The 24,792-nt window shown below is 40.9% G+C and overlaps 1 protein-coding gene across 1 annotated transcript in view; it reads right to left on the reverse strand.

Annotated features, from left to right (window-relative positions):
• Positions 1–24,792, reverse strand: part of SVEP1 (sushi, von Willebrand factor type A, EGF and pentraxin domain containing 1) — a 198,515-nt gene that overhangs the window by 159,009 nt on the left and 14,714 nt on the right. Inside the window, exons 2-3 of the mRNA XM_047099519.1 lie at positions 13,061–13,316; positions 9,891–10,067 (exon numbers count right to left, since the gene is read on the reverse strand). Coding sequence (XP_046955475.1) covers positions 9,891–10,067; positions 13,061–13,316 — 433 coding nt within the window. The remainder of the gene's footprint in view (positions 1–9,890; positions 10,068–13,060; positions 13,317–24,792) is intronic.

A 24,792-nucleotide genomic window follows, 5' to 3' on the forward strand; every position in this document is an offset into this window, starting at 1 on the left:
TAATGATCCATCCCATGAAAAGATGAAATCTCCAATAGCATCTTATTTCTACAGGGAGTAAGTATCAAAAGGAGTAATAGCTCTGACAAATTATATACAAATAACAATTATAATAATAACTCTAATACTTGATATCTAACATCAATTTTGATCACAGAAAATTTAAAAATTAATTTCAATATATATCCACAATTTTCATGGCAGAGAAGTAGAATTCTGTGATCAATAAAAGGCTTTAGAAGATAAAAACTTACTGTATTCGAATCACATGGTACCAGGAGAAGGGAAGAGATCTAAGAAAACAAGAAACCACGCAAAGTCTCTCCATTGAAAAAAGCTGCTTAACAAACGAATATTACCAGAAGGAATCAAATTTGTTATAGTATTGAGATTTCAAAGGGTACATTTAAAAGTGATATAACACTTTTATTTTAAAAGGCAATACTGAATTATGGAAATACCATCTTTAAAAATCTTGCTGAAGGGGCGCCTGGGTGGCGCAGCCGGTTAAGCGTCCGACATCAGCCAGGTCACGATCTCACGGTCCGTGAGTTCGAGCCCCGCGTCAGGCTCTGGGCTGATGGCTCAGAGCCTGGAGCCCGTTTCCGATTCTGTGTCTCCCTCTCTCTCTGCCCCTCCCCCGTTCATGCTCTGTCTCTCTCTGTCCCAAAAATAAATAAACGTTGAAAAAAAAAAATTAAAAAAAAAAATCTTGCTGAAAACTTTTCGATAGCTATTTAAAAATCAACAAGGGGTACATGGGTGTTTAGTTATTTTAGGGGTGACATGAGCAAAATATTTAAGGACTACCAATTACCATATGTTAAATGTTTTTCTTTGCATCCTTTTTCTTGTTACTGAATTTACTTATAATGGGGCTAGGAAACAGAAGGAGAAAAAGTAAGATTCTATAGGTTCTAATAAGGTTATAATCCTTATTTTCACAATTTTATAATACTGGATATATTTTTGTGAGTACTCCTAAAAGACACAACATACTGACTTTGGGAGATTCCAGTTTAAGATAATGATATAGGAGGATCCTGGGCTCACTTCATCCCAAGGACACACTGACTCTGCAGCTACATATGGAACAACTTCCTCTGAAAGAAACTAAAAACTGAGCAACCACTACGTATCAGACAAAAAAGAGAAGGCCCACTTCGGTGTGTAGGAGAGACTAGGACATCATCTCATCATAAACCCCATCCCTGCCCGGGGTGACCCACCAATGGGAGGAAACTCAAAGCCCAGGGCATCTCCTTGAAGAGTGAAGGGTTTGAATCCTACATCAGACACCTGAACTTTTGAGACCTACACCTGAGAGACGAGCCCAGAAAACGTGTAGCTTTGAAAACCAACTCAGGCTCCAGGCTTGTGTTCACAAGCTGCACAGGGCCGTAACCAACCCAGAAGCGGGTTTCTCAGGAATCCCTCGATTCACCTGCCCCCACCCAGCCACCTGCAGCCAATCCGGAGGCACCCACACCTCACATGATGAGGCTCATTTGCTAACCCTAAAGGGTCGGCCTGGTGGGCAGGCATCTCGCACAGCTCACAGCTAGAAGCCTGCTGGCTGGCAGGCGCCATCTTCACGCTTGCTAGCCAACGGGCACCATCTTGTTTGTTTGTTTCAAATGCGAGGTTTTTGAGGGTTTTTTCCCAGCACGTGCCATCTGTATGAAGTCTCTCTGCCACATTCTATGGTGACAGTATCTCCGGTCTGGGGCCCTGGCTTTGCAGCTGCAGCCTAATAAAGGCTGCCCCTTCATCACCTGGCTCTGGTGGCCACGGGCTTTTGCTCCTGGGTCCCACAGATGGTATCAATGGGAGGGAGAGTTCTTGGCAGGCTACCACCGCCAGGGCACTCCAGAGACAACACCCCCTGTCTTTTAGAGGCCTGTTGCTTGTCCTGGAGCTTCGGCCTGCAAGCGCAGCCTCTGGTTTGGCACACAGATGCTTCCTGCTGAGAGGGAACAGAGGCAGGTGGATGCTATCTTGGTGCTCTCCCTCCTCCTGCTACAGCTCACCAACATCTCCCCCACAGGAGTATATACGCTCCACTGGAGGTTCAATTTTTCCAATAGCCACCCAGGGGACACCTCTAGATCACCTGGCTCTAGTGGCCAGGAATGCCAGGGCTTATGCAAGCATTCCCACAAGACTATGTATATTTGCATACTTTAAAAGCTGCTTCCTGAGGGTCTGGCTTCTAATCAATCTGTATCTAGATGCTAACTGCGCTCCTCCCATTTGGGACACTGTCAGGTCTTGGCACACCCTTAACAACTGAAAGCCATTAAAAATAAAAATGGCTGCTTGGACAATCGCAAAGGTTTGAGAGACAACCAAAGTTAAGTTTCATCTCCTCATAGGAGGTCATTACTTCAAGACTGGGAGAGGTGGCTGTTTTGTCTAATGCATAGACACGAACACAGAGAGTCAAGCAAAATGGAGAAACAGAGGAATATTTTTCAAACAAAAGAACAATATAAGACTTTAGCAGAAGAAACCTTGATGAAATGGAGATAACTAATTTGCCTGATGCACTTCAAAGTAATGGTTCATAAAGATGCTCACTGAACCCAGGAGAATGAATGAGCACAGTGAGGACTTCAACAGAGAGCCAGAAAATATGAGAAAGTACCAAACAGAAGTCACAGACTGGAAGAATACAATAACTGAGCTGAAAATACAATTTATTGACTTGGGAGTTTGGTGGTGTTTCACACCTATGGTTGTAGGCATCTAATTTTATGCATTTCCCTGTTATAAAATCGTGATAGGCTGGAAAATGCACCACCAGGACTGAATACCTACCTCACTCAGTGAAAAACTGAACAAACTAAACTATTTTAGGCAGCAACCTTAAGTTGGTGGGAATCAGTGTCAACCTGCTAGCAATATTCTCTCATAAAAAGCAAATAGGAATACATTGTACAAATTCCTTGTACCTTACAAACCCATTATTAGGCACTGCTGGGGATGTTTTTTGGGGAAAAAAAAAGTCAGCTAAGCTCTGCTCAGAGAACAAGATTTCCAAATGTTTTGGTTTCCATTCAAGAATTTGTAGAGCTCTCTGTCCTCTCTCTTTCCAAAGAAATGACATAATATTTAGACAAGAAAATATCTGTGTGCAGTAGGGGGTAGGGATTCATGTGCATATATTTACATGCATAAGATATTTCCACACAAATATTTTAGTGTTTCTATTTCTATGGTGTATCCTCCTTTTATGAAAAATAATGTAACTGGGGCTTCCGCTTTTTATCAAGCCCTCAGCCTTGGCCCTTATCCAGCTATAATTTCCAATCTGCGAATCATTCCAAACTCACTGAAATAGAGTCAATGTCTGCAGAGGAGCAGTGTCCTCAAGATGCCTATTGTCTTCATACTCTGCATCTCTCAAATCCCTTCAGGGGAAAGTTTAGAACAGCTGCCCTTGCATGGATTTACAATGAGAGTTCACTGGCTATTCACAACTGATTTGATGACCTAGCCATCCAAAATGACCAATCCAGATATCAACCATAGACTGAATTTGATTTATTGTTGACAAAGTTTAACCAGATGTAAATATTTTACATTAAAAAAATACATTCTTGAACTTTTCTTACCATGTGCCTTTGGGCTAGGAATCCTGTGGTCCCCAAGCCAGACATGGAAACCATGCATTGACTGAGATTTCAAAAATGAATTCTCGTCTACTTAAGATTCTGGTATTAAACTTGACCTCTTACCTACATCGTTTTTTCTTTAGCATTTACTCTTTTTCTGAAGGTAGGCAGTGGGGATACAAAATGAGTCCTTCAGTGCCTGTTAGAATCACTAATTGGATGAGGTAGGACAAAGAAAATAGTTGGGTGTGGTGGAAAAGAGAACCAGAAGAAGCATGAATAAAGGTCTGAGGAAAGAAATAGCACGGTATTTGGTGGAAACTATAACTAGTTCCAGCTTTTAGCTCAAAGGGTAAAGACAGGCCAACTCAGGCAAAGCCTTTATGCCATGCTAATAAGCCTGAAGTTTATTCTATGAGTGAGCCATAATTAAAAAACATTAAGCAGATCTGCATTTTATATAACTCCTTTTCTTCTTTTCCTTCCTAGTATTCAGTTAAAACATACACTATTTTGTGGGTAGAAAATGATCAAATACGGAAGATCTCATAAGGGTCCAACTAATACTTAGCAAATTTGAAATTATATTTTTAATTGCGTGTTTGTTAAATACCAATTTCTATGGCCAGACTGTAGGCTCTGGAGCCGGACAACTTAGGTTCACCTCCCAGGTCTACTGGCTATGTGACTCAGGACAAGTGACTCAACCTCTCCAATTTTTAGCTTCCTTGGCTCTTCCTTGGTGTGTGTGTGTGTGTGTGTGTGTATTGATATATATTGATATATATTGATATATCAATATAATTGATCAATATATTGATATAGTGATACATATATCAATTATATATATATATATATATATATATATATATATATCTCAATGCTTGGGAAAGTGAGTGCCTGGAATATCATAAGTGCTCTTAAAATATTAGTTAATTATTATCAGTTATTATTGCTGTCATCATCATCATCATCATCATCATCCATATCCCTGTCAAAGCCAATGTCAAAGATGCAGAATGAAGAAAGGAATACTAGAGCTAGAAATGGAAGCAACACCTACTTTTCACTAGACTCCACAGTTAAGCAGTACAGTTCCCTTAGCTGAAGTTCAATTACTAATCCTAGAGGAATGTCTTTTCAATCCTTTAAATATAAACATGCGGCATTAAAACCCCACACCTGAATTTGAATCACACAAAATATTTACGGTAAATGAAACTGAGTTATGTAGGTTTAAACAAAACCAAAATATCATAGTCCTTAAGCACTGATTTATGACAACAACAAAAAGTACTGATATGTAAGTATTCTTGGCTTTTCTCCCTCTCTGGTACCCCAGAGGGTGATGCAGATGCAGGAGGAAAAGAGTGATAAGGATGCAGAGTTTGAGTTAGGTCTTGTAAGGTACATATATGTGTGCTTGAGTATGAGTGGTGTGTGTGTGTGTGTGTGTGTGTGTGTGTGTGTGTGTGTGTGTGTTTAGGGAGGAATTTGAAGAGATAAGCACAGAAGAGTTATGGTTTCTAAGGGAAAGGATGATTAAAAAGGGGAGATTTTAAGAATTGCTTGGGTCTATAAATCCCTATTTTGGAGTCAGAGAAAATCAAGCAAAGGACTTGCACTATTTTGAAATCTATTTTGGTTGCTGCACTGGATTTCTTTTCCTGCAATGCCTCTCTGAGCCTGGAGTATTGGGAATATGGATCTGTAAGTATTACAACTATGTTTCAAATTCTCTTTCCCTAGCAGGTTTTCTAGCATTAGTTGAACTTCTATCAAATATGGTTTCTGTGGTCAAGGCCATTACACAAATGAATGAGAACAAAGCATCATTCTACTTTGGATTATGTATTTATTATATAGTCCTCACTTCTGTAAAACCTATCAGCACACACTCTCCAAGACCACCAGCCAAAAGCACGTGATTATTTTGAGACGAACTCAAAAAAGTTTTGAGCCAAGGGAAATTAGAAACCGGCTCAAACATATTAAGCAATGTCTCATAAAATTGAACTCTTTTGTCAGAGCATTACTTGTTAGTAACTTCTAATGAATATCTTCAAGCTTGCATTCAAGCTAAGATGTTCAGAATATGGGACGGATCCCCAGTGATTAAGATCTTTCTGGGCATCAAGGTCTTGTCCGTGAAGCAGCTGCTTACTGTGACAGTGGTTCTCAGGCCATTTCAAGCAAAGCTACTGCCTTGGACAGAGCTTTAGAAAGTCACTGTTTGAGAACCCAAGCAACCTAGATTGCCCTTCACCCAGAATGAGGAGAGAAAAGGAGAAGAGCCCACTCATCCTACAGTTATCAGCTTTCTTTGAAGGCTGACAGCACCAGTGAAGATGATCTAGTATAAAGGAAGGACCATAGGGATTTGGGAGACCTCCATTCGGCTTCCACTCTGACACTTATTTCCTATATGACCAGAGGATTGAATTTCCTCATCTCCCAAGTGAGCAGGGAGAAAAGTTCTTACAGGTAAGGTAGCTCTAGCATTCTGGCCTATGAAATTAACAAATACAAGTTACCTCAGCATAGTTTTTCCTAATCAAAGCAAACAAGCTCAACTTTATTCAACATCAAGTGGCACATTATCTCACTGTCTTCTCTCCACTCAGCGTTCTTGATTTGCACTGGATACTCATGGGTCAAAACTGCATTCCCAACACTCCTTTTACCTTGAGTACGTGTAAGCCTTCTTGATGGTTGTCCACCTGCATGCATCGATCTTCCTAATCCTCCCATGGCAAAGTTTTATAAAATATACGGTGTCATTCATCTTCAAGAATCTCACACATGAGGTAACTACTTAAATACCCATCCATTAACTTTCTCATAATAATACTTATATCATCGCACAATAGTGATTAATCATAAAAGTATTATTAGGATTAGTATGATTAGGAATTGATGGGCCAGATACCATCCTAAGCAGTCTATTTTCTCAATTAGCCTAAATATATATACAGATATAAAATATATAAATATATGTAAAATAGACACATATGTATGCACATATAGACACATCTGTGTATTTCTATATACAAAGATATATGTGTGTGTATATGTACACATATATATACCATTATCGGGTATACATACATACACCAGTATTAGGCCCATTTTACAGAAGAAACTGAGAATCAGAAGAAATTATCCAAACCCACATCATTTGTAATTGGCAGAGGGTGAATTTGAGCCAGATCTTCCTATGTTTTTAAACACTTTGAGCACAGTTCGGTGTCTATGGTCTCTGAAGAGCAATGTATATAAGAAGATATTTTCAAAAAGGCAAAATAAGCAGCGTGCTATCTTGGAAATAACATAGAACTTAGATAAGAAGTGTCCTGGGTCCCTCCTGGGGTCCTGCTGATGGCTGGATATGCCATCTTAAGTAAAATACTCATCTTTTCTGAGACCTCAATTTCCTCTTGTAGAATGAGGGATTTCAAGCAGATAACCTCTAAGGTTTCTTCTGGCTCTGAAGAGGAATGATTTGGTTCTGAAAGGCACTGTTTCTACAATGAGGAAAACTACTGGGAATTCCAAGTATTCAGAGCAAAAGGTAACATCCTCTCCTAGAGCAAGACAATAGTTGCTATCAAGGCACCTTCAGATCTTACTTAGAGGGACGATCTTAGTATCTTAGTAGAGCCTTCCCTGCAGCTCCTTCTTTACAGCACAGGCCTTTTTCTTTAATCACAGTGCGTGATTACAAATTGGCTTGTGTCGGGAGGCTGTGAGTTCCCTGCAGGTGAGGACCATGTCTGCTCACCATCGAACCCCTGCCTGGTGCCTAGCACAGGGCTTGGCGTGAAAAACACGCTCAATGCCATTTGTCGACTGAACAGATTGTAAAAGGAGGATCACGGCTTCCACGTTTTCAGTGCTGGATGATTTAGGGCTAATATTTCTTTTTGCCTTGCCTAAAGAGTCTGGTAATGAGTCTTTCGTGCCACAGGAAAGATGCAATTAATTTATTTTCTCTTAGTTCCTAGCGTGTAGGAGAAGCCAGTGATGAGTGCCGCCTCCTACAAATATACAAATCACAGCATACAAACTGGGGTTCCGACACTCCTTTTCCTAATCCCTTTGAAACAAATACTGTAGATGACAGTATGAACATTTATATCGATGCAACTAAATCTAATTTAACTCTTGCGTGAAAGGAAGCAGTAAGCTGAGGCTCACTCATTTAAGAGAAGGGATGGATAAATTAATCCTTTTGTGTTGGTGTTCTTGGTGAGATCCAGCTGCAAAAGTACTCCTGGCCCCTCTAGGAAGCTCTACTGACAAGCCCACCCAATCTCACACATTTACAGACTGCTGTCTCCGTGCCTTCCAGCCTGGGGTGCATGACTGGTTGCAGCCGCAGCTACTTGGGGATCTGGGGGGTAGTGGGTTTGTGAACTGCCCCCTCTCTCATTCTGCTGCTTCTCCCTCAGGATGCGAGATTATAGGGTCGCGGAGCAGAGGAGGCTGCAGCCCAGCATGGCTGGGCAGCCACATGGCAGTGGCTTATTGGCAAGGAGCAGTTCGGCCTACGACCACACGGAAAGCAAACATGCTGACTACAGCACGGAGAAAAGAAAATGAGAGCTTCTGCCTGCGTTTGGTGGGCTTGGGTGGGAGGAGGGGAGAGAAGGGGGTGCTGGGGAGAGTGCCAAGCCGGGCTGTTGATGAAAGTGTGGGAAGATTCCAGGGGAGGCATTTTGCCAACTCAGAGGCAGTTGGGTTGATCCCCCCCCCCCCTTTCTTCTGCTTAAATGAGAATTCCTGCTGGGTGGGGTAGGAGCAGAGCCAAGAAAGGAGTGATTTGCTGGGTGAGCATGGATGGTTGGACCTAGGAAGTATGTGTCTGCCCGCTGGGACCCAGGCCAGGGGAGGAAGGAGAAATGAAAGGAGAGGAACTGAGGGGCAACAGGAGTAAAAGAGAATAAAGGAAGAATGCAAGAGGAAATGTCCTATGAGGAGAAGGAGAAAAAAGGAAAGAGACAGCAGGTCACGTAGACAGAGAAGGGCCACGTTTCTGTGCTATAGAGCAGGCCTACCTACCTCCCAAATGTCAGCATAAAATAATGTTCACATGAAACAAGCAGTAAAAGACCACATGGTGCAGTATAAAGTAAAGCTACTGCTCCTACATTTTCCTGGTGGCTGTTAATTTCCATGGGAATGTATCTTTCCCAAATAGCAAATGTTGCCTTTTGGCTAAAACAGAACAAAGAAAATGCTATCACAGAAAGCGACATACTACTTCTAAAGATTAGGAGAATATGATTTAGAAGTAGTTCCTAAAATACAATGTAAAATACCAGAATCCTAAGTTGCTCTCTTGGCTTTTCTAATAAAATGTTAGAAACATAAAGATTCTCCTGTCAGGAAATCTAGAGCAGGTAGAATTACAAATGTCGATGAAGTGAAACCCATTGTGAAGTGATGTCACTTTTAAGGCTTTCATTTTTTTAATTATTTTAAATGCTTATTTTTGAGAGAAAGAACGTGAGCAGGGAGGGGCAGAGAGAGAGGGAGACACAGAATCTGAAGCAGGCTCCAGGTTCCAGGCTGTCAGTGCAGAGCCCGACACGGGGCTCGAACCCACACACCGTGAGACAATGACCTGAGCCGAAGTCAGATGCTTAACTGACTGAGCCACCCAGGTGCCCCAACTGTCAAGCTTTATGAGGCCCCTATGTGGAGGCTTGCAAAGAGGTGAAAGATCATCAAGTGAAAGTCGCAATTTTTGTGACAATCCCGTAAGTTATATGAGGCCTAAGGACCAGAATCCCACTGGCTTCTCCTAAGAGACGACAGCATGTTTTGGCTTAGGACAGACTTGGTTACTGATTGATTACAAATGAAAGACCCCAAATCTTCCCTTTCACAGTTCTGAACCGAGACTTCAAGAAGTCTCGCAAACTTCCTTTCTCTCTCTTGGACCTCTGCCACCCCCACAGGGACAAGCCCGGGCAGCCTGAGAGAATCTGAAAGGTCACACGAAGGTCAACCTAGTGGTCCTAGACAAAGTCATTATAGACCAGACTCCAGCCAGCTGATGCCCAAACAGGTAAGAAAACCCAGCTAAGACCAGCGAGGCAGCCGACCCAACTCACTGAGACCAGCACTGCTGAGACCAGACAAGCTGCCCAAGTGACCCACAGACTCATGAGCGGTAATAAATCAATGCTTTAAGCCACTGAGTCTGGGGATCTTTTCTTTACACGGCAACAGATAACTGACACGATGACGCACAAACTGGAGACTCACCTGTGCATTCGTACTGCAGACCTTCCCCATAATAGCCCTTTTCACAGATGCACTCAAACTGCCCCGTGTGTGTCCCACATTTGCAGCTCGCCATTCGGTCACAGCAGTCTTTGCCGGCTTCACACAGATAGGAGCAATGAGACATATCCTCTTGAATAAAACTCCCAGAAGGCAGATCTATCAATGACATATGACAGAGGGTAATAAAAAACAAATTCGCCGATCAATGTTACATTCTCTAGTTACTAAAATGTAGGTGCAAGCTGCAGAAAATATCTTTTCATATCCGTCTAATTCCCAGCTGCACCCCACTCCCACCCAGATATGAATGCGTGTTATTTGCACTAGCACAGGCTGGGAATTTGCTTCAGCCAGTTAAGTTATTTCAGTCTGGGACCTCATCATAAGTTCTTGGGGCCATGCAGGGTCAGGCAGAAATTAAGCACTTCAGCAAGGAATCTCCAGATGCTGCAGGAAGTATTGTAGTCCGTTCCATAGGTCACTTCCCTGGCTTCCACATAAGCAGCGTTCCACTGCCTCAATATGAGGTCAGGCAGCAGTAACGAGATTTCCAAAACGCTTTTGCAAAAAAAATAAATAAATAAAATGACAATCTCGATCGCTGCAAAAGGATTTTGATTATGAGCTACTGACTTAAGAATAAATCCCGTAACTTCTATAGTTATTTGATAAAGACTTCACAATGCCACACAAGTTTAATAATAGAACCAGAATATGGCTTATTTCTCAATGTTAAGTAAATTATCATGTTTTATGTGACGGGAGATCATACTCATTACGTGAGCCATGTTCTGAAGTGAGGCATGCTGGGAAGTCAATAATTCAGGCAGAGTTGTTCAGAAAGTGACTTAACTGGGTAAGGTAAGGTTGAATATGACCCACCCAGAAAGAATGGCCTAGAACCAGGCAAACAATAAGTTCCACTTACTCTGTTGAGGAAGTTCAAAAGTCTTAACCCAAATCCTAGAGGTAGGTCCATGGTGCTGGGCCCAGACATAGTGATGGGCCCATCATAGGAACTCGAATGCATGAGTTCCAGCAAGAAACATGCACTGCAATTGAATACCTGGAAATAAGATTGGTAGTGGCCTCATTTATGGAACATCTGTCTCTATGCATTAAGACTCTGAACAATAAATACACAGGGGCAAAGTAAGGAGAAGACTCCAGCCCCAAGGGAAAGAGACCAGTACAATCAGGTACCCTATTAAAGCTCCATCTAACAGACTGTGGTGTAGGTTAAAGGTCTGCAACATGCACACTTAGTTCTGAGGCACTGGGCCATGGGATTATTTGGCGGTAGAGCAACTTAGGAGCAAGAAAGATCTAGCTACCAAGACTGGCACACTGGCATTCATGTCTGGGAGAGAGAGAAGTATACGTGTTATGGGAGGCAAGCTATTATTCTGCAAGCTCTGTCTATGGAAGATGGCCAGAAAAACGGATGGTCTTGAGACCGAAAGTGGATCCAACCAAATTGAAAGTAGCTTCAGAGGACAGAGAGGCAGGGAAAATGATGCTCATTTCCTTCAATTTGACTATGTCTTTGCAATGGGAACAGGATCTTTTCTTACCAAATCCGGAAACTTGATCAGAGAATTATGCATTCTAGATATTTGTTTATTGTAATAAAAGTGATGCCTTCCAAAACTCTGTTGCAATACTGTAACCAAGAGAACACTCTGTCCCACCCAGCTTCTGGGGCAACTTGGCATTAGGGTTCTAGAAGGCCCCAACGCTACAAACAGAGGGATCACAGGACGGGAAATTACACAGCTAGTAACACCATGATTTCAGAATCCCATCTATTAACAGCCACCGTGCCTTCCCACTCAACATACCACTTTTCCATGAGAAAAGGAGAAACAAAGGAAGCCCCATAGTTACTGAACTTCCACCAAGTGACAGCACTATACTTGGTAAATTTTAAATATTTTATTTAATCCTCTTGACAAAACCATATGGTACACATTATAGTGTCTCCGTCTTAAAAGTAGAGGAAGTGAGGCTTGTGGACGTTAGATAAATTGCCTAAGGTAATAATAACAGGGGACGGTTAATGAGGGCTTCGGATAATAAGCCCTCAGTAACTTTTCTAATCACTTTATATGTATTAACCCATCTAATCCTTGTGACAATCCCATGGAATAGGTACTATTCTCATTCCCTATTCTATTAACAAGACACCTAAAGAATGTAAAAGCTAAATAATTTGCCAAAAGTCACACAGCAAGCAGGTGACTAAGATTTTTTTGTTGTATCCATAGCTAGTCTGTGACCCTGTTCTAAACGCTTCCCTTGGAACTCTGATAGGGCTGATCTGTCGTTATGTACATCACTAACTGCTTGAAACCTCGTGTGGCCCGATTTGCCCATCAAACCAAATCTTCCACATGGATACCTGCAAGGATCAAGCCTCACCTGCTGCATGGCTTAGGTCTGAGGCTGGATCTCCTCTAATTTCCTCCCAATCTACACTTTCTCTTGTGGCTTACCAAGATACATGCCCATATTATGCCTGGAAGTTCATCTAATCTAAATCATATAACTAAACATCCTTATAAATAGTGTATAAAGAACTCTAATGATGGAGTCACTGGTTTTATTCCTTGTTGGGATAATGTTCTTCAACTTCTACATAAGCATTATGTGTCTTCAGTCAGTCAAGAAGTATGTGCTAGTATTTATTGTCCCTATATCTTCATGTGTATTTCTGGAAACATTCTGGTGAGATTCACTATGCATGTCTCTGAATGTTTACTTCGGCTTTCCAGATAGCTGTAAATGAGATCTAAGTCAAGGCTTCCCACTCTGTGTGTGGCCTTAAAACACACCTAAATTCATTCCATCGATTCTAACAGTTCCTAGGTGGGAGCATTATGGATATTCTAGTGAAAATCCATCACAACTGTTAAAAAACAAAACAGAACAAAAACCCCAAATATTCTTCTTGCAAATCAGACTGTCATTTCTATTTGTGAAGTTCAACACAGCTCACAAAACACCAAGGATACATGGGCATCATGCTCAGTGAAGACATCACAGGGTCTGGTATGACCCTCCAATGGGTTTCACGCAGTCAAAGTGAAGGAACCCCCCCCCCCCCGCCGCTTTAATTGCATCATGTTATGCCACTGGGTTTCCGTTACCTTCATGCAATGCCCGGCGAGCTAAAGCCTCAAATTCTTCAAAACTGTGCAGCAGGTAGCAGTGCTCCTCCTTTGGGGTGGAAGCCATGTCATTCAGTTCTCGAATGTTCCCTTGCCATATGCCAAAAGTGAAGATCTCCACTCCAAAATCTCGCAGAGATGCTGCAATTGGCCTGGGATCTCCCCCATTGGAATATCCATCAGTAATGAGGAATATAACTTTTGTTGAGTTTTCTCTAGAGTGACGAAGAATTTGCTGTAATGAAACAAAGTTAGCGTGAGTTTGTATGGTGTTGGCCTACTCCATGCTTCCTTTCTTACGTAAAACAGTATTTGTGAGGATCATCAGCATGTCGCAAGAGTGAGGACAAACACTGATCAATGAGAGTAAGACAGAAGCAGGCAGACTAGGGCCTACCACGGTCTCCGCACAGACCCACAAAAACCTTAAAAGCACTTAAAAGATATCATTAACAGCAGCAGCAGCATTATCATCAACAAATATTTGTGGAATTCTTATGGATTTCCAGGCTCTCAAAACAGGAACCAAATCTGAGTCCTACATATCTATTTCCAAGTACATCAAGTATATCCAGCTAGCTGCCCATCTATCCACTTAGCTGAACCCCCTCGTGATCATATATCAAAAGCCTGATTAGATGCAAATTTAATAGAAAATGTCTCTTCCAGAGTTAACAATGGCCAACCTACTTCCCATGTTTGTTTTTCCACTGCTCCTCCAAAGCTGTAGAACTGATTCAATCCTTCATCTTTTCGGGACCACCCAGTATTAGCACAAAATCAGCTGGTTTTGTTGGTGTCCTATCTTTATGAGAAAATACTGATTTATTCAATCTAACACTTGGGCTTTATTATTTTAGGGCAAGTGAGTTATGCTTTATAATGTTATTATGCTATCCTTCCTCTACAGAAAGAAGAGAAAAAAATGAAACCTTTTTTCAAAAAAGGCATCTAATGGGGCACCTGGGTGGCTCAGTCGGTTTGGCATCCAACTTTGGCTCAGGTCATGATCTCACGGTTCATGAGTTCAAGCCCTGCATTGGGCTCTGTGCTGACAGTTCAGAGCTTGAAGTCTGCCTTAGGTTCTGTGTCTCCCTCTCTCTGCCCCTTGCCTCCTCTCTCTCTCTCTCTCAAAAATAAACAAACATTTAAAAAAAGGCATCTAGGGGCGCCTGGGTGGCTCAGTCGGTTAAGCGTCCGACTTTGGCTCAGGTCATGATCTCACAGTTTGTGAGTTTGAGCCCTGCATCTGGCTCTGTGCTGAAAGCTTTGAGCCTGGAGCCTGCTTTGGATTCTGTGACTCCCTCTCTCTCTGCCCCTCCCCTGCTCACACTCTGTCTCTCTCTCTCTCAAAAATAAGTAAACATTTAAAAAAATTGTTTTTAATTAAAAAAATTTTTTTTAAAAAGGCATCTATTTATTGCCACTGATGGATGCACTATAACATCAATTTGTAAAAGCACAAGGAATCCAGTGGTCACTCTGGCATTATAATTAAATTTACTGTTATTGCTTCTTACCAGAAATGGGTAGGAAAGGAAAAGAAGTGGCAGGGTGTATTTTCTGGCAAGCTCTTAGAAAGAAGACCTCAATGTCTATTAGGCAATAATTCAAGTACAGTCTGGAGGTAGTGAGGAAGAGCAACAATTATACCCTATGTTTTGTAAAGTTCAAAGGGGATGATATGATTAAAAACTCACTCATTCACTGCCTCAATTCACTTCAAGGGGCAGACTTCAGCTCTAAGCTCCAGACTCTCTCAGCTAATAAGATCCATGTCTTCATCAGTATATAATTCATAGCTATTGATTCTAATTTAATAACTCTTAGCAAATTTGATTCCTACTAAAGAATTAAACCAGCCTAAAGAAGCTCCTTCTGGCCAAAGGGCAATTTGAGTACCAGTAAAAGTAATAACTGAAATGAATTTAAATGCATCATATATATTTACATTTTATCATAAACATTTACCTTTAAATGTGTATAAACATTTATATTTTCAGTTAGTACACACCCCAGGTGAAAAGCCCTATCGATATAAACAATAATTGGAATGGACTGAAATACACACACACACACACAGAGAGGCACTTTTTTCATTCAGTACCACCTCTGGGGGGAAATCCAATGATTTGTTACAGGTGGCATGAAATGAGATATTATTTTATTTGTCTTTAAAAATAGACATCAGGACTCAAAGGGTAACTCCTACTTCCAGCACTCTGAGACGTGGCAACTTGTGCTTACACTGGCCTTGCTCTTAACCACGTGATAAACTCTCTCTTTCTGAGTTGTTCCCCTCTGAAATCATAACCTAACCTCCGCAGACACTCTGCTAAGCTTTTGCTCATTTCCATTACTCTCTCTTTTAGGAGACCATGGAGCAAACCGGAAGCAAGACCCTAAGGAAGTGAGAACTGGTGCAGAAAGAAGAGAGAAAACAATTGTCTTTTTCGGTCTGGTATTCTTGACAGTGTCTGGCACAGAGTATGGGTTCATAAATATCTACTCAATGAATGGATCCAAGAATGGATGGGTGAATAGACGGAAGGATGCCCTGAACACAGTTACTTGAATGAGCTGGTCTTGAGGAAGCAGTAGGAATGTATAGAATGTCTGTGTGCCCTCGCGTACTTCATTTTGCAGAGTTCTGTACAAAAAAGATAAAGTTTCTTTTTGTGCCTTTACTGTCCTTCTGACATAAACAAATACTATTTTGTAATATTAATTTTAGCTCATGTCGGTAATATTCCTTAACATTCAGGTTAGGATTTAGGGATTTAGCAGACATTTCTTGCAGTACGATTCATTACGTGCAAGACACATTAAGCTGTAATTCTATTTTTCTTCTCTTCTTGCAGGGAACTGGGAAGTATTTACAGGAACCATTATATCTGTTGGCAGGACAATATATTAAGCTTAAAACAGTCAGGAGAATAGCAGGACTACTAGTCCAAGCAAAGAATTACACAAGATCTGGGTTTGGAATGCACTTTAAAAGACAGAGGAGGAGTGGATGATTTACTGAAAATATTTTGTCCCCTTCCCCCAATCTTTCTGCTCCATCATACTTGAATAAAAACATAATTCAATAAAAACATTTTCATCCCACAGATCTAAGAAATAAATAGATCTTTGGTAATGTTTGTGGAATGTCGTAGAGGCCTAGCACTCGATTCTCCTTCTGGTGTTCCTGAAATCGTTTACATCATCTGCTATCCTTTATAAGGCATTTAAGAAATAGAATTTTTTTTTTTTTTTTTTTTTTTGCTCCAGAATACGGAATGAGGCAAGCCCTTTGCTGCCAAAGAAAAACTCGACATGGGCTTTGTACGGCCAAAGGTTATCACCATCTGTATTGTATCAAGCCTCTGATTAGCTTGTATAAATATCTGGCAGGGAAGGAAGCTCCCCTTGTCCAGCAAAAGTCATTAAAATGATAAAAATGCAGGGTTGTGTAACATTGTTCTAACACCCGAGATTCATCACCATTACACAAGACTGCAACGCCACCCCTACCCCCTAAGGCAGGCCACAAGGGAACTGTTTGGAAAGATACTCTTGAAAGAAAAGGAGAAGTCACAACAAATCTGACGTGGCGACAATACTTGCCCTTGGCCTCCATTAATTAAAATACATGTCGGTAGAATACCAGCTGTCACACAGCCCTGCGGTTGTGGCCCAACCTAACTGCGGAGACCAACGAGAGAAGCTCAGAAGTCACCCCTGAAAGACGTGGACTGGAATCCATGCCTGGCGTGACTCTCTCGGGGCCGCTCTCAGTCAGCGAGCAGGAAGTTAGTAAATACTGTGTTTCAACTGGTTTTGCACATGTATTTTTTTTCCTCATTAGGAAACATGAAGGACAAACAAGACACTGGAAGCTACTTATAACACTGTCCTCATCCTTCACAATCTAAGATCTCACCAAGCTTCATCTGTTAGGTACTTCATATTTTTAATCTGAAGACTCAAATATTCTTCAACTCAAGGAATGCTTACTGTTCTGCATCTTTGAATAACATCTCTGGGGAAAGAGGTTATCGTCTGCTGGCTCGTCATTTTCTGGACTTCATAGATTTTATCCTGGTTTTTTCCCCCCACTTTTATCTCATCTTCTTGCCCTTCTGAATTTGGTGGAAATGTCTGAAGTTTTTCTTCCCTATCACCTTTTGTGCCGGATGCACGATCGTGTCTCCTCCTTTGCATTTCTGACTAAGAACTGATGCTGGCCTCGCATTTTATTTTTCTTGTGACGATATTTCTTCCTCTTGCACATTCTCTCTTTGTTCCTTGCAGCTTCTCGGCCACTTTTGTTTTCATTTCAGTCTGTTGTCTATTCCCTCATTTCTCATCTTATTTCAGTGTTTTATTTACTCAAGTTCATGGAACAAACGCTTTCTAGGATTTGGTTCTGCTCTGTGTAGTGAATTCTTGTGCTTTATCTGTATCTTACATTCTATCTTTATTTTATTTAGCAGAAGCCTTTCAAAGAAGCCAGGTAGAGAGGGGTTCTACTGGATAGTGCAGGTCAAGATAGATATAACCTCATCCCAGGAGGAAAAGTTACAAAAAGCCAAGAGCAGGCCCATTGAAATCTTCCGTAATATTTTTTAATGTTTATTTATATTTGAGAGAGAGAGAGAGAGAGTGTGTGTGTGCAAGTGGGTGGGGGTGCAGAGAGGAGACAGAGACAGAATCTGAAGCAGGCTCCAGGCTCCGAGCTGTCAGCACAGAGCCCAACAGGGACTCACACTCACAAACCACGAGATCATGACCTGAGCCGAAGTCAGATGCTTACCTGACTGAGCCACCCAGGCGCCCCTAGCCAAAGATGTTTTTAATTATAAAATTGTAGGGGTGCCTTAAGAAATAAGCATGGATACACAGAAAAACTGATTGCAAAGGATGTGTATCCCAAAATAATTTGCAATATAAAGAAATAGAAAGAGTATAAAATTCCAACAATAGGTACAGGTTAAATAAATTACAGGGCAACCATGAATGATCCTTACAATGCTACTGTTGTGTAATAACAAATTGTAAAACTAGGCAACCACATACAAGGATTTCATTATATTACCTGTGCATGTATGTGTACATGTACTACATGTATGGGCATGTATGTATTAGTATGTTTGAAAGTATAGACATCCAAATGTTGACTGTCTCTGGCAGTATATTTAGGAAGTTTTACTGACTCCTATTCTGTAGTGTTATATCATTTCTAAATTTTTACTTTTTCTTCTCTAGTCTTTCCCTGGGGAATGTCATGTGAACTCAGAACTTTGAATCTCACCTATAGATAATGACTCCTAAATAAATCTATGTCAAATTGAACTCTTTAACTCTCAAAGGGAAGTTCCACTGGCCAGTGGACACCTCTGCCTGAATGTTTTATAGTACTCCCAAACTCAACCTATCCTCTCCGTGCAAAAGTAAAGGTTCCTTTCTCCTGTTTTCAAGATACATGAAACGTGGCACCAGAAACTCTACAAGTCTGTATCCAAGAGCAATTATGATGCCTCCTTTCTGATCTATCACCTTTAGTAATCCATCTAGACCTATACCTTTCACCTCTGAAATACCTCCCGACCTTGAAATCCTATTGCCCTAGCCTTGGTTCAGGTACTTCTGTCTGGATTATTGAAAAGCAAGAGGTGTTTTCAGCATCTCTTGCTGAAATTGCTCCTTTCAAGTTCATCTTCTGACCTACCATCAAGGCTATCATTCTAAAATATTGATCGAATCATGTTTTAAGGCTTTCATTATTTTCCCTGTCTCTGAAGTTTAAATTTCTTTACATGTCCTTAGACAATTCAGCCCTAAATAATACTACCAGCCACATCCCTTGTCACACCCCATCTCCAGCCTACTTCCCCAACCTACCTCTTATATTTTGTCCTCACCACACAGGTCTATTTGAAGGTTTTGGAACATACCATTCTTTCCTTATGTTTGCTCTACCTGAAGTTTTTAACAAATCTTTCTCATCTCCTAATATGTCTATATCTTCATCAATCCTTCAAAATCCAGATCGAAGTTCACCTTCTCTTTGAAACTTTCCCCAAGTCTTCTGCTGTACAGAAAATATTAAGTCAATTCAACAATCCCACAGCACGCCATTACACTAACCCCATCAAAATTATAGGTAACTTGTCTGGCTACATCCTTAAGCTAACTGCAAGATTCTATACGGCAAAGATTGATTCTTACATTTCCACTCTGTTGATGATCACAAAAGGGCTATGCAACCAGTAGATGAAAAAGAAATCAATAAACAAATGCCTTAATTTTCACTAGCTACACGTTTAACACGCAGAATAAATGAGTAAGTTCTAAGCCAAACGCTACTGTTACAGTAAATCCTTTTCTGTTAATTGTGACATGAAAACTCTTATAAAGATTACGCTTAAACTTATTTCACCAAATCCGTGCAGAGCCTCTATTATATATGAGGCACTGTGCCAGGGTTTTTAATTGTACTATTTGATGATACAATAGAACCATTAACTAAAAACAAGCCCAAACTAAAACAATGACAAAAGTATACCTGGCAAGAGTATCCTGCAGTAACTGAGTTTTCCTATTTATATTACAATACCAAATAAATCATATTTAGGTGTTTAATATGTCTCATTTATTTTAAGTATTTACTCAGGCTTCACAGACTGAAATTCTAGCATGAAAAGAAAATCTTGGCTCAAATAACATTTAGGCTATTTGTTACAGTCTAGCCAAGTCACAGAAGAGCCAGAGGGTCAAAAAGAACTTAATCTCAGATTTATGGTCATAGAATTTTTCCACCCACATACATGTTTTTGTTATTAAACATGGACACAAATCATTTTCAAATGGACCCATAGGGACACTACATCACATTGGGAAATGGTGTGCACAGGAGTTGATGAGTAGAAGACTCAATCCAGACTATAAAAAACAACAGAATAAATAGGCAAAAGACCAAACAGATTTCCAATAATGCTGAATTCCATCCACTATCCATTCTATAGACACACAAGGAATAAAGAAAATGAAGAAAAGTCAAGTCATCAGAATCCAAATAAAAATGAAAGAGGGCTAAATGACTTTGAATGGTTACCCTTGAATTAAAGGTATTACTCGGTGATCAAGAAAAAATGAAATCTTGCCCTTGCAACAACATGGCTGGAACTAGAGTGTATTATGCTAAGTGAAATAAGTCACTCAGAGAAAGACAAGTATCATATGATTTCACTCATACGTGGAATTTAAGAAACAAAACAAATGAACATAGGGGAAAGGAAGGAAAAATACGATAAAAACAGAAAGGGAGACAAAACGTAAGAAACTCTTAAATACAGAGAACAAACTGAGGGTTGCTGGAGGGGGGGGGTGGGGGGATGGGCTAAATGAGGGATGGGCATTAAGGAGGGCTCTTGTTGGGATGAGTCACTGGGTTCTACTCCTGAAACCAATACTACACTATATGTTAACTAACTTGAATTTAAATTTAAATTTTTTTTAATGTTTATTTATTTTTGAAAGAGAGATAGAGTGCGAGCGGGGGAGGAGCAGAGAGAGACTGGGAGACACAGATCCCAAGCAGGCTCCAGGCTCTGAGCTGTCAGCACAGAGCCTGACGAGGGGCTCAGACTCACAAACAGTGAGATCACGACCTGAGCCAAAGTCAGACACTCAACTGACTGAGTCACGCAGGCGCCCCTAATTTAAATTTTAAAAACAGGTATTTGTACAGTTTCAAGATAAAAATTTAGGGAAGGATGTCTTAACCACACTTGGTTGTCAGTAAAAATTGGATATCTGCTTTATTAGCTTCAACAAAATGGGAATTTATTGGAAACAGAGAGGACTATCCCTCCAAACCCAAGAGCAGGGAGAAGAACTGGGCCTCAAGAGGACCAACCAAGCTACAGGAACCAGTGGCTACTCCCTTCAGCCTTCCATCTGTTTGCCTGTTTGCTTCTGCGGCCACGCTGTGTCTTGTCTCAGTTTCTGTCAACACATCCTCACTCACTCCTAACATTGATGACATTCCTCTGGTTCTCTGTGCACAGTCTTAACTTTATATTCCCTACCTACTGGCAAAAAAACCAACAACAACAAAAACTATGCTCTCAGAGCTCTTTGTCCCCTCTTCTAAATTCCTAGGAGAAAAAATATAAATGATCCATCTCAACCTCTAGATTGCACACACACCCCCCCCCCCCCCAACACAAACAGAAAAGGATTGCCTCTCTAGGCTGGGCAAAGGACTGACGATGCGTGTGGTTCTCAGTGAAAATGGTTGCTGACGGACAGGGACTACAGAAGAAACGAGCTTCAAGGAGAAGAAAGAATTGAATCCTGTGCTTGGATTTATCCAGTAGAAAAATAGTTGCAAAAGCGTATCAGAGCAAATTCTCTTTCTAGAAAAGCACAAAATGCCAGGAAATGATGTAGAGATTTGGGAGAAGTCAACTGTAAACATTTTCCTCAGAAAGGAGAAAAATCTTCTTTAGGATTCAAAGCTGTCAGCAAAGAAACACTGTCTTACTAGGTATATTAATAGTAACTATGAGGGAAAATTTTATCAGGAGCTTAGAATATATAAAAGACACAGAGAATCTAACCATTATGTGGCAAACACTTGGGCTTCAGGAACAACCTTACTTTTCATAAAGCCAGATATGCTTCAAATCAAATGTACTGACACGTGGGAATTCACAGGGAGCAGAGACTGAGGGGAAACTTCAAGTTCATGAACCTACTGTGTATTTCATTTGTTACAGTTATCCAAAATTTATCAAAAAAACACTTTTAATTGGGACATTTATTAGCATTCCAAATAAATGACATTTTGTTTCATTTTTCTTTTTTTTTGTTTGTTTTGCGTTTTAGTTTATATAAATGACCGCATCAATTACCATTCTAGGGCAAAAGATTCTGTGTTTCATAGCTTAAGAAAACCTGAAGTTAAACCCAAATAATTTAAGGTTGCATAAATTAAAAGATTCATTGTATCTATATACTTAAATAATCAATGACTCAAAGTAATATTTACATATGTAAGTGTTCAAAGGTGTGGACTTTTACTTTTTAAAGTTTATTTATTTATTCTGAGGGGCATGAGGACAGATTGAGAGGGAGAGAGAGAATCCCAAGCAGGTTTTGTGCTGTTGGCACAGAGCCTGACATGGGGCTCAATCTCAGGAACCGTGAGATTATGACCTGAGCTGAAATCAAGAGTCAGACAATTAACCTGCTGAGCCACCCAGGTGCCCCAAAAGATGTTGACTTTTAAAATTACTTTGAGAAAAATATACTCTGGTGGATTAGCCAACTTCTTTTTTTAATGTTTTTGAGACCGAGAGAGAGAGAGAGAGAGAGAGAGAGAGAGAGAGAGAGAAAGTGCAAGCAGGGGAGGGGCAGAAAGAGGGAGGGAGACACAGAATCTGAAGCAGTCTCTAGGCTCTGAGCTGTCAGCACAGAGCCCAATGCAGGGCTCAAACTCATGAACTGTGAGATCGTGACCTGAGCTGAAGGTGGACGCTTAACCAACTGAGCCAACCAGGCACCAACTCTTATAATTTAATTTTAGCCAACTCTTATCATTTAATCACATGCTTACACTTACAACAGTGACAGTTTTCCCTAAATATGCACTGGATACATAAGTAAGTCTAGTTCATTACCTAAAGGGTTTGAAAAAAGATTTTTCTAAACACTGATGATCATGGAGCTGATTGCTAAAGTGAGCATTCTTTCTACCTGAAGAAACTACTAGAAGAGTCATAAGGGAGATTTTTTTTTTCTTTTGTGAAACGGGATGGCGTATGGAAACAAACAAACAAACAAACACACAAACAAACAAGGAATATTATGATGCAGGGGGGGAACACTGTGTATCCCAGATTGGGACATACGGAATTTAGTTGGAAGACCAAATTTTATATGGAGGTTTGGCATAAACATTTATAAACTTAAGTTTAGGCTGTATGGTAATTTGAGAAAGGGTCTAGATGCACCTAGGATTGGAAACATGAATTCTCTTTGAGTCATATTTTTAGTTTAATGGAGAGTGTGAGGTTGAGTACTTCATGACCATGGATTACAGAAACCTAAGAATTCATTCAGGAAACTAGATAAATGAAGAGGACAGACACAGATGTGCTGCAAATAGAAGATGATCTTTCACTTCCTTGGTCTGTGCAATGGTTGGTAGACACATCAGTTAAGGCACACAAAACGGGAGGTGCTGGCCAATCAAAGTACACTGTATACAAATGGCACATGAGAGGCAATTCCCTGGGCTGAAGGGGGGTCAGAGGGGTGGGGGGTCAAGGTGATCACTTGGGACTACCAGATAGTGAGAGAGCATCCATTCAAATGACAGTCTCCAAATGCTCACTCCTCTTGGTCCTGCATCTGCTCCATGTGGCCTTCTGCTCCGTCACCCATATACCTAGGGCCCGTCATGGCTGCCCTCCCTGCCTCGTGTCTTCGCAATGAACTTCAACGATAAGTATGTATCCGGGGGCCTTGTACCTACTGGATCTTCTGACAGTACAGCACAGGGTAGTACTACACGGTGGTTAAGAACTTAGACCTTGGTTGGAAAACCTCCAAAAGCATGGAGGTTAAAGAACACCCTACTAAAGAATGAGTGGGTCAACCAGGCAATTAGAGAAGAAATTAAAAAATATATGGAAACAAACGAAAATGAAAATACAACAATCCAAACGCTTTGGGATGCAGCGAAGGCAGTCCTGAGAGGAAAATACATTGCAATCCAGGCCTATCTCAGGAAACAAGAAAAATCCCAAATACAAAATCTAACAGCACACCTAAAGGAACTAGAAGCAGAACATCAAAGGCAGCCTAAACCCAGCAGAAGAAGAGAAATAATAAAGATCAGAGCAGAAATAAACAATATAGAATCTAAAAAAACTGTAGAGCAGATCAAAGAACTTAGACCTTGGCTCCGACTGCCCAGATGTGTTTTCTAATACCTGGACTTACTAGCAGTATAACTTTGGTCAAGTTACTTACATTCTCTGTGCCTCAGTTTCCTCATCTGTACTTAGGGGATAATAATACTAGCCTACAGGGGGAGATTTTTCTGTTGTGAGGATTTAATGAATTCATACAGGGAAAGTACTTAGCATGGTACCTGATAAGCACTGATTGGTTACTCATCACCATTATCATGATGAGTAAAAGAAACTGCTAGCACATTGCTGGGATGTCTGTCAAGCAGATAAACCATACAATGGAACCAACATTTTGTTCAAAGCTGTGAATGAAAACAAGTAATCGTATTTGTAGGAGCTGACAAAGTGGGTCAGAGGATTTAGGAGAATTATTATTCTGTAACCAAAGACCAACCCTACCTGAGCCAAGAAGAAGGTGATAATGCTTTGGGCAGAAGACCAGAAAAAATAATAACCTGACTTTTGCAGTTACTGAGGATGATACTGCAAGGTTGGTAAAGGGCCGTGTGGACATCGACACGGAGGGAGGATGTGAATTCACAACGCAGAGGCCTGCAGATTCCCTTCTGAACTCACGGCATTGAGTTCTCCACAGAGGTGCTATGGGGTTTGCCCCCCTTGATCAGATTTAGTGTGGGTGTGCGGGCGGGGAGGTAGGGATTCACACTTGCCTGAGATTCTATTCAACAGTTTATGTCGCTCCCTTGGGAAAGTGGTCTGAAGGGTAAATTTGCTAAA

This window comes from Lynx rufus, unplaced genomic scaffold (genome assembly GCF_022079265.1).
Source record: "Lynx rufus isolate CCGP_SWC_20201006 ecotype Redwood Valley unplaced genomic scaffold, mLynRuf1.p SCAF_10, whole genome shotgun sequence".
NCBI lineage: Eukaryota > Metazoa > Chordata > Mammalia > Carnivora > Felidae > Lynx > Lynx rufus.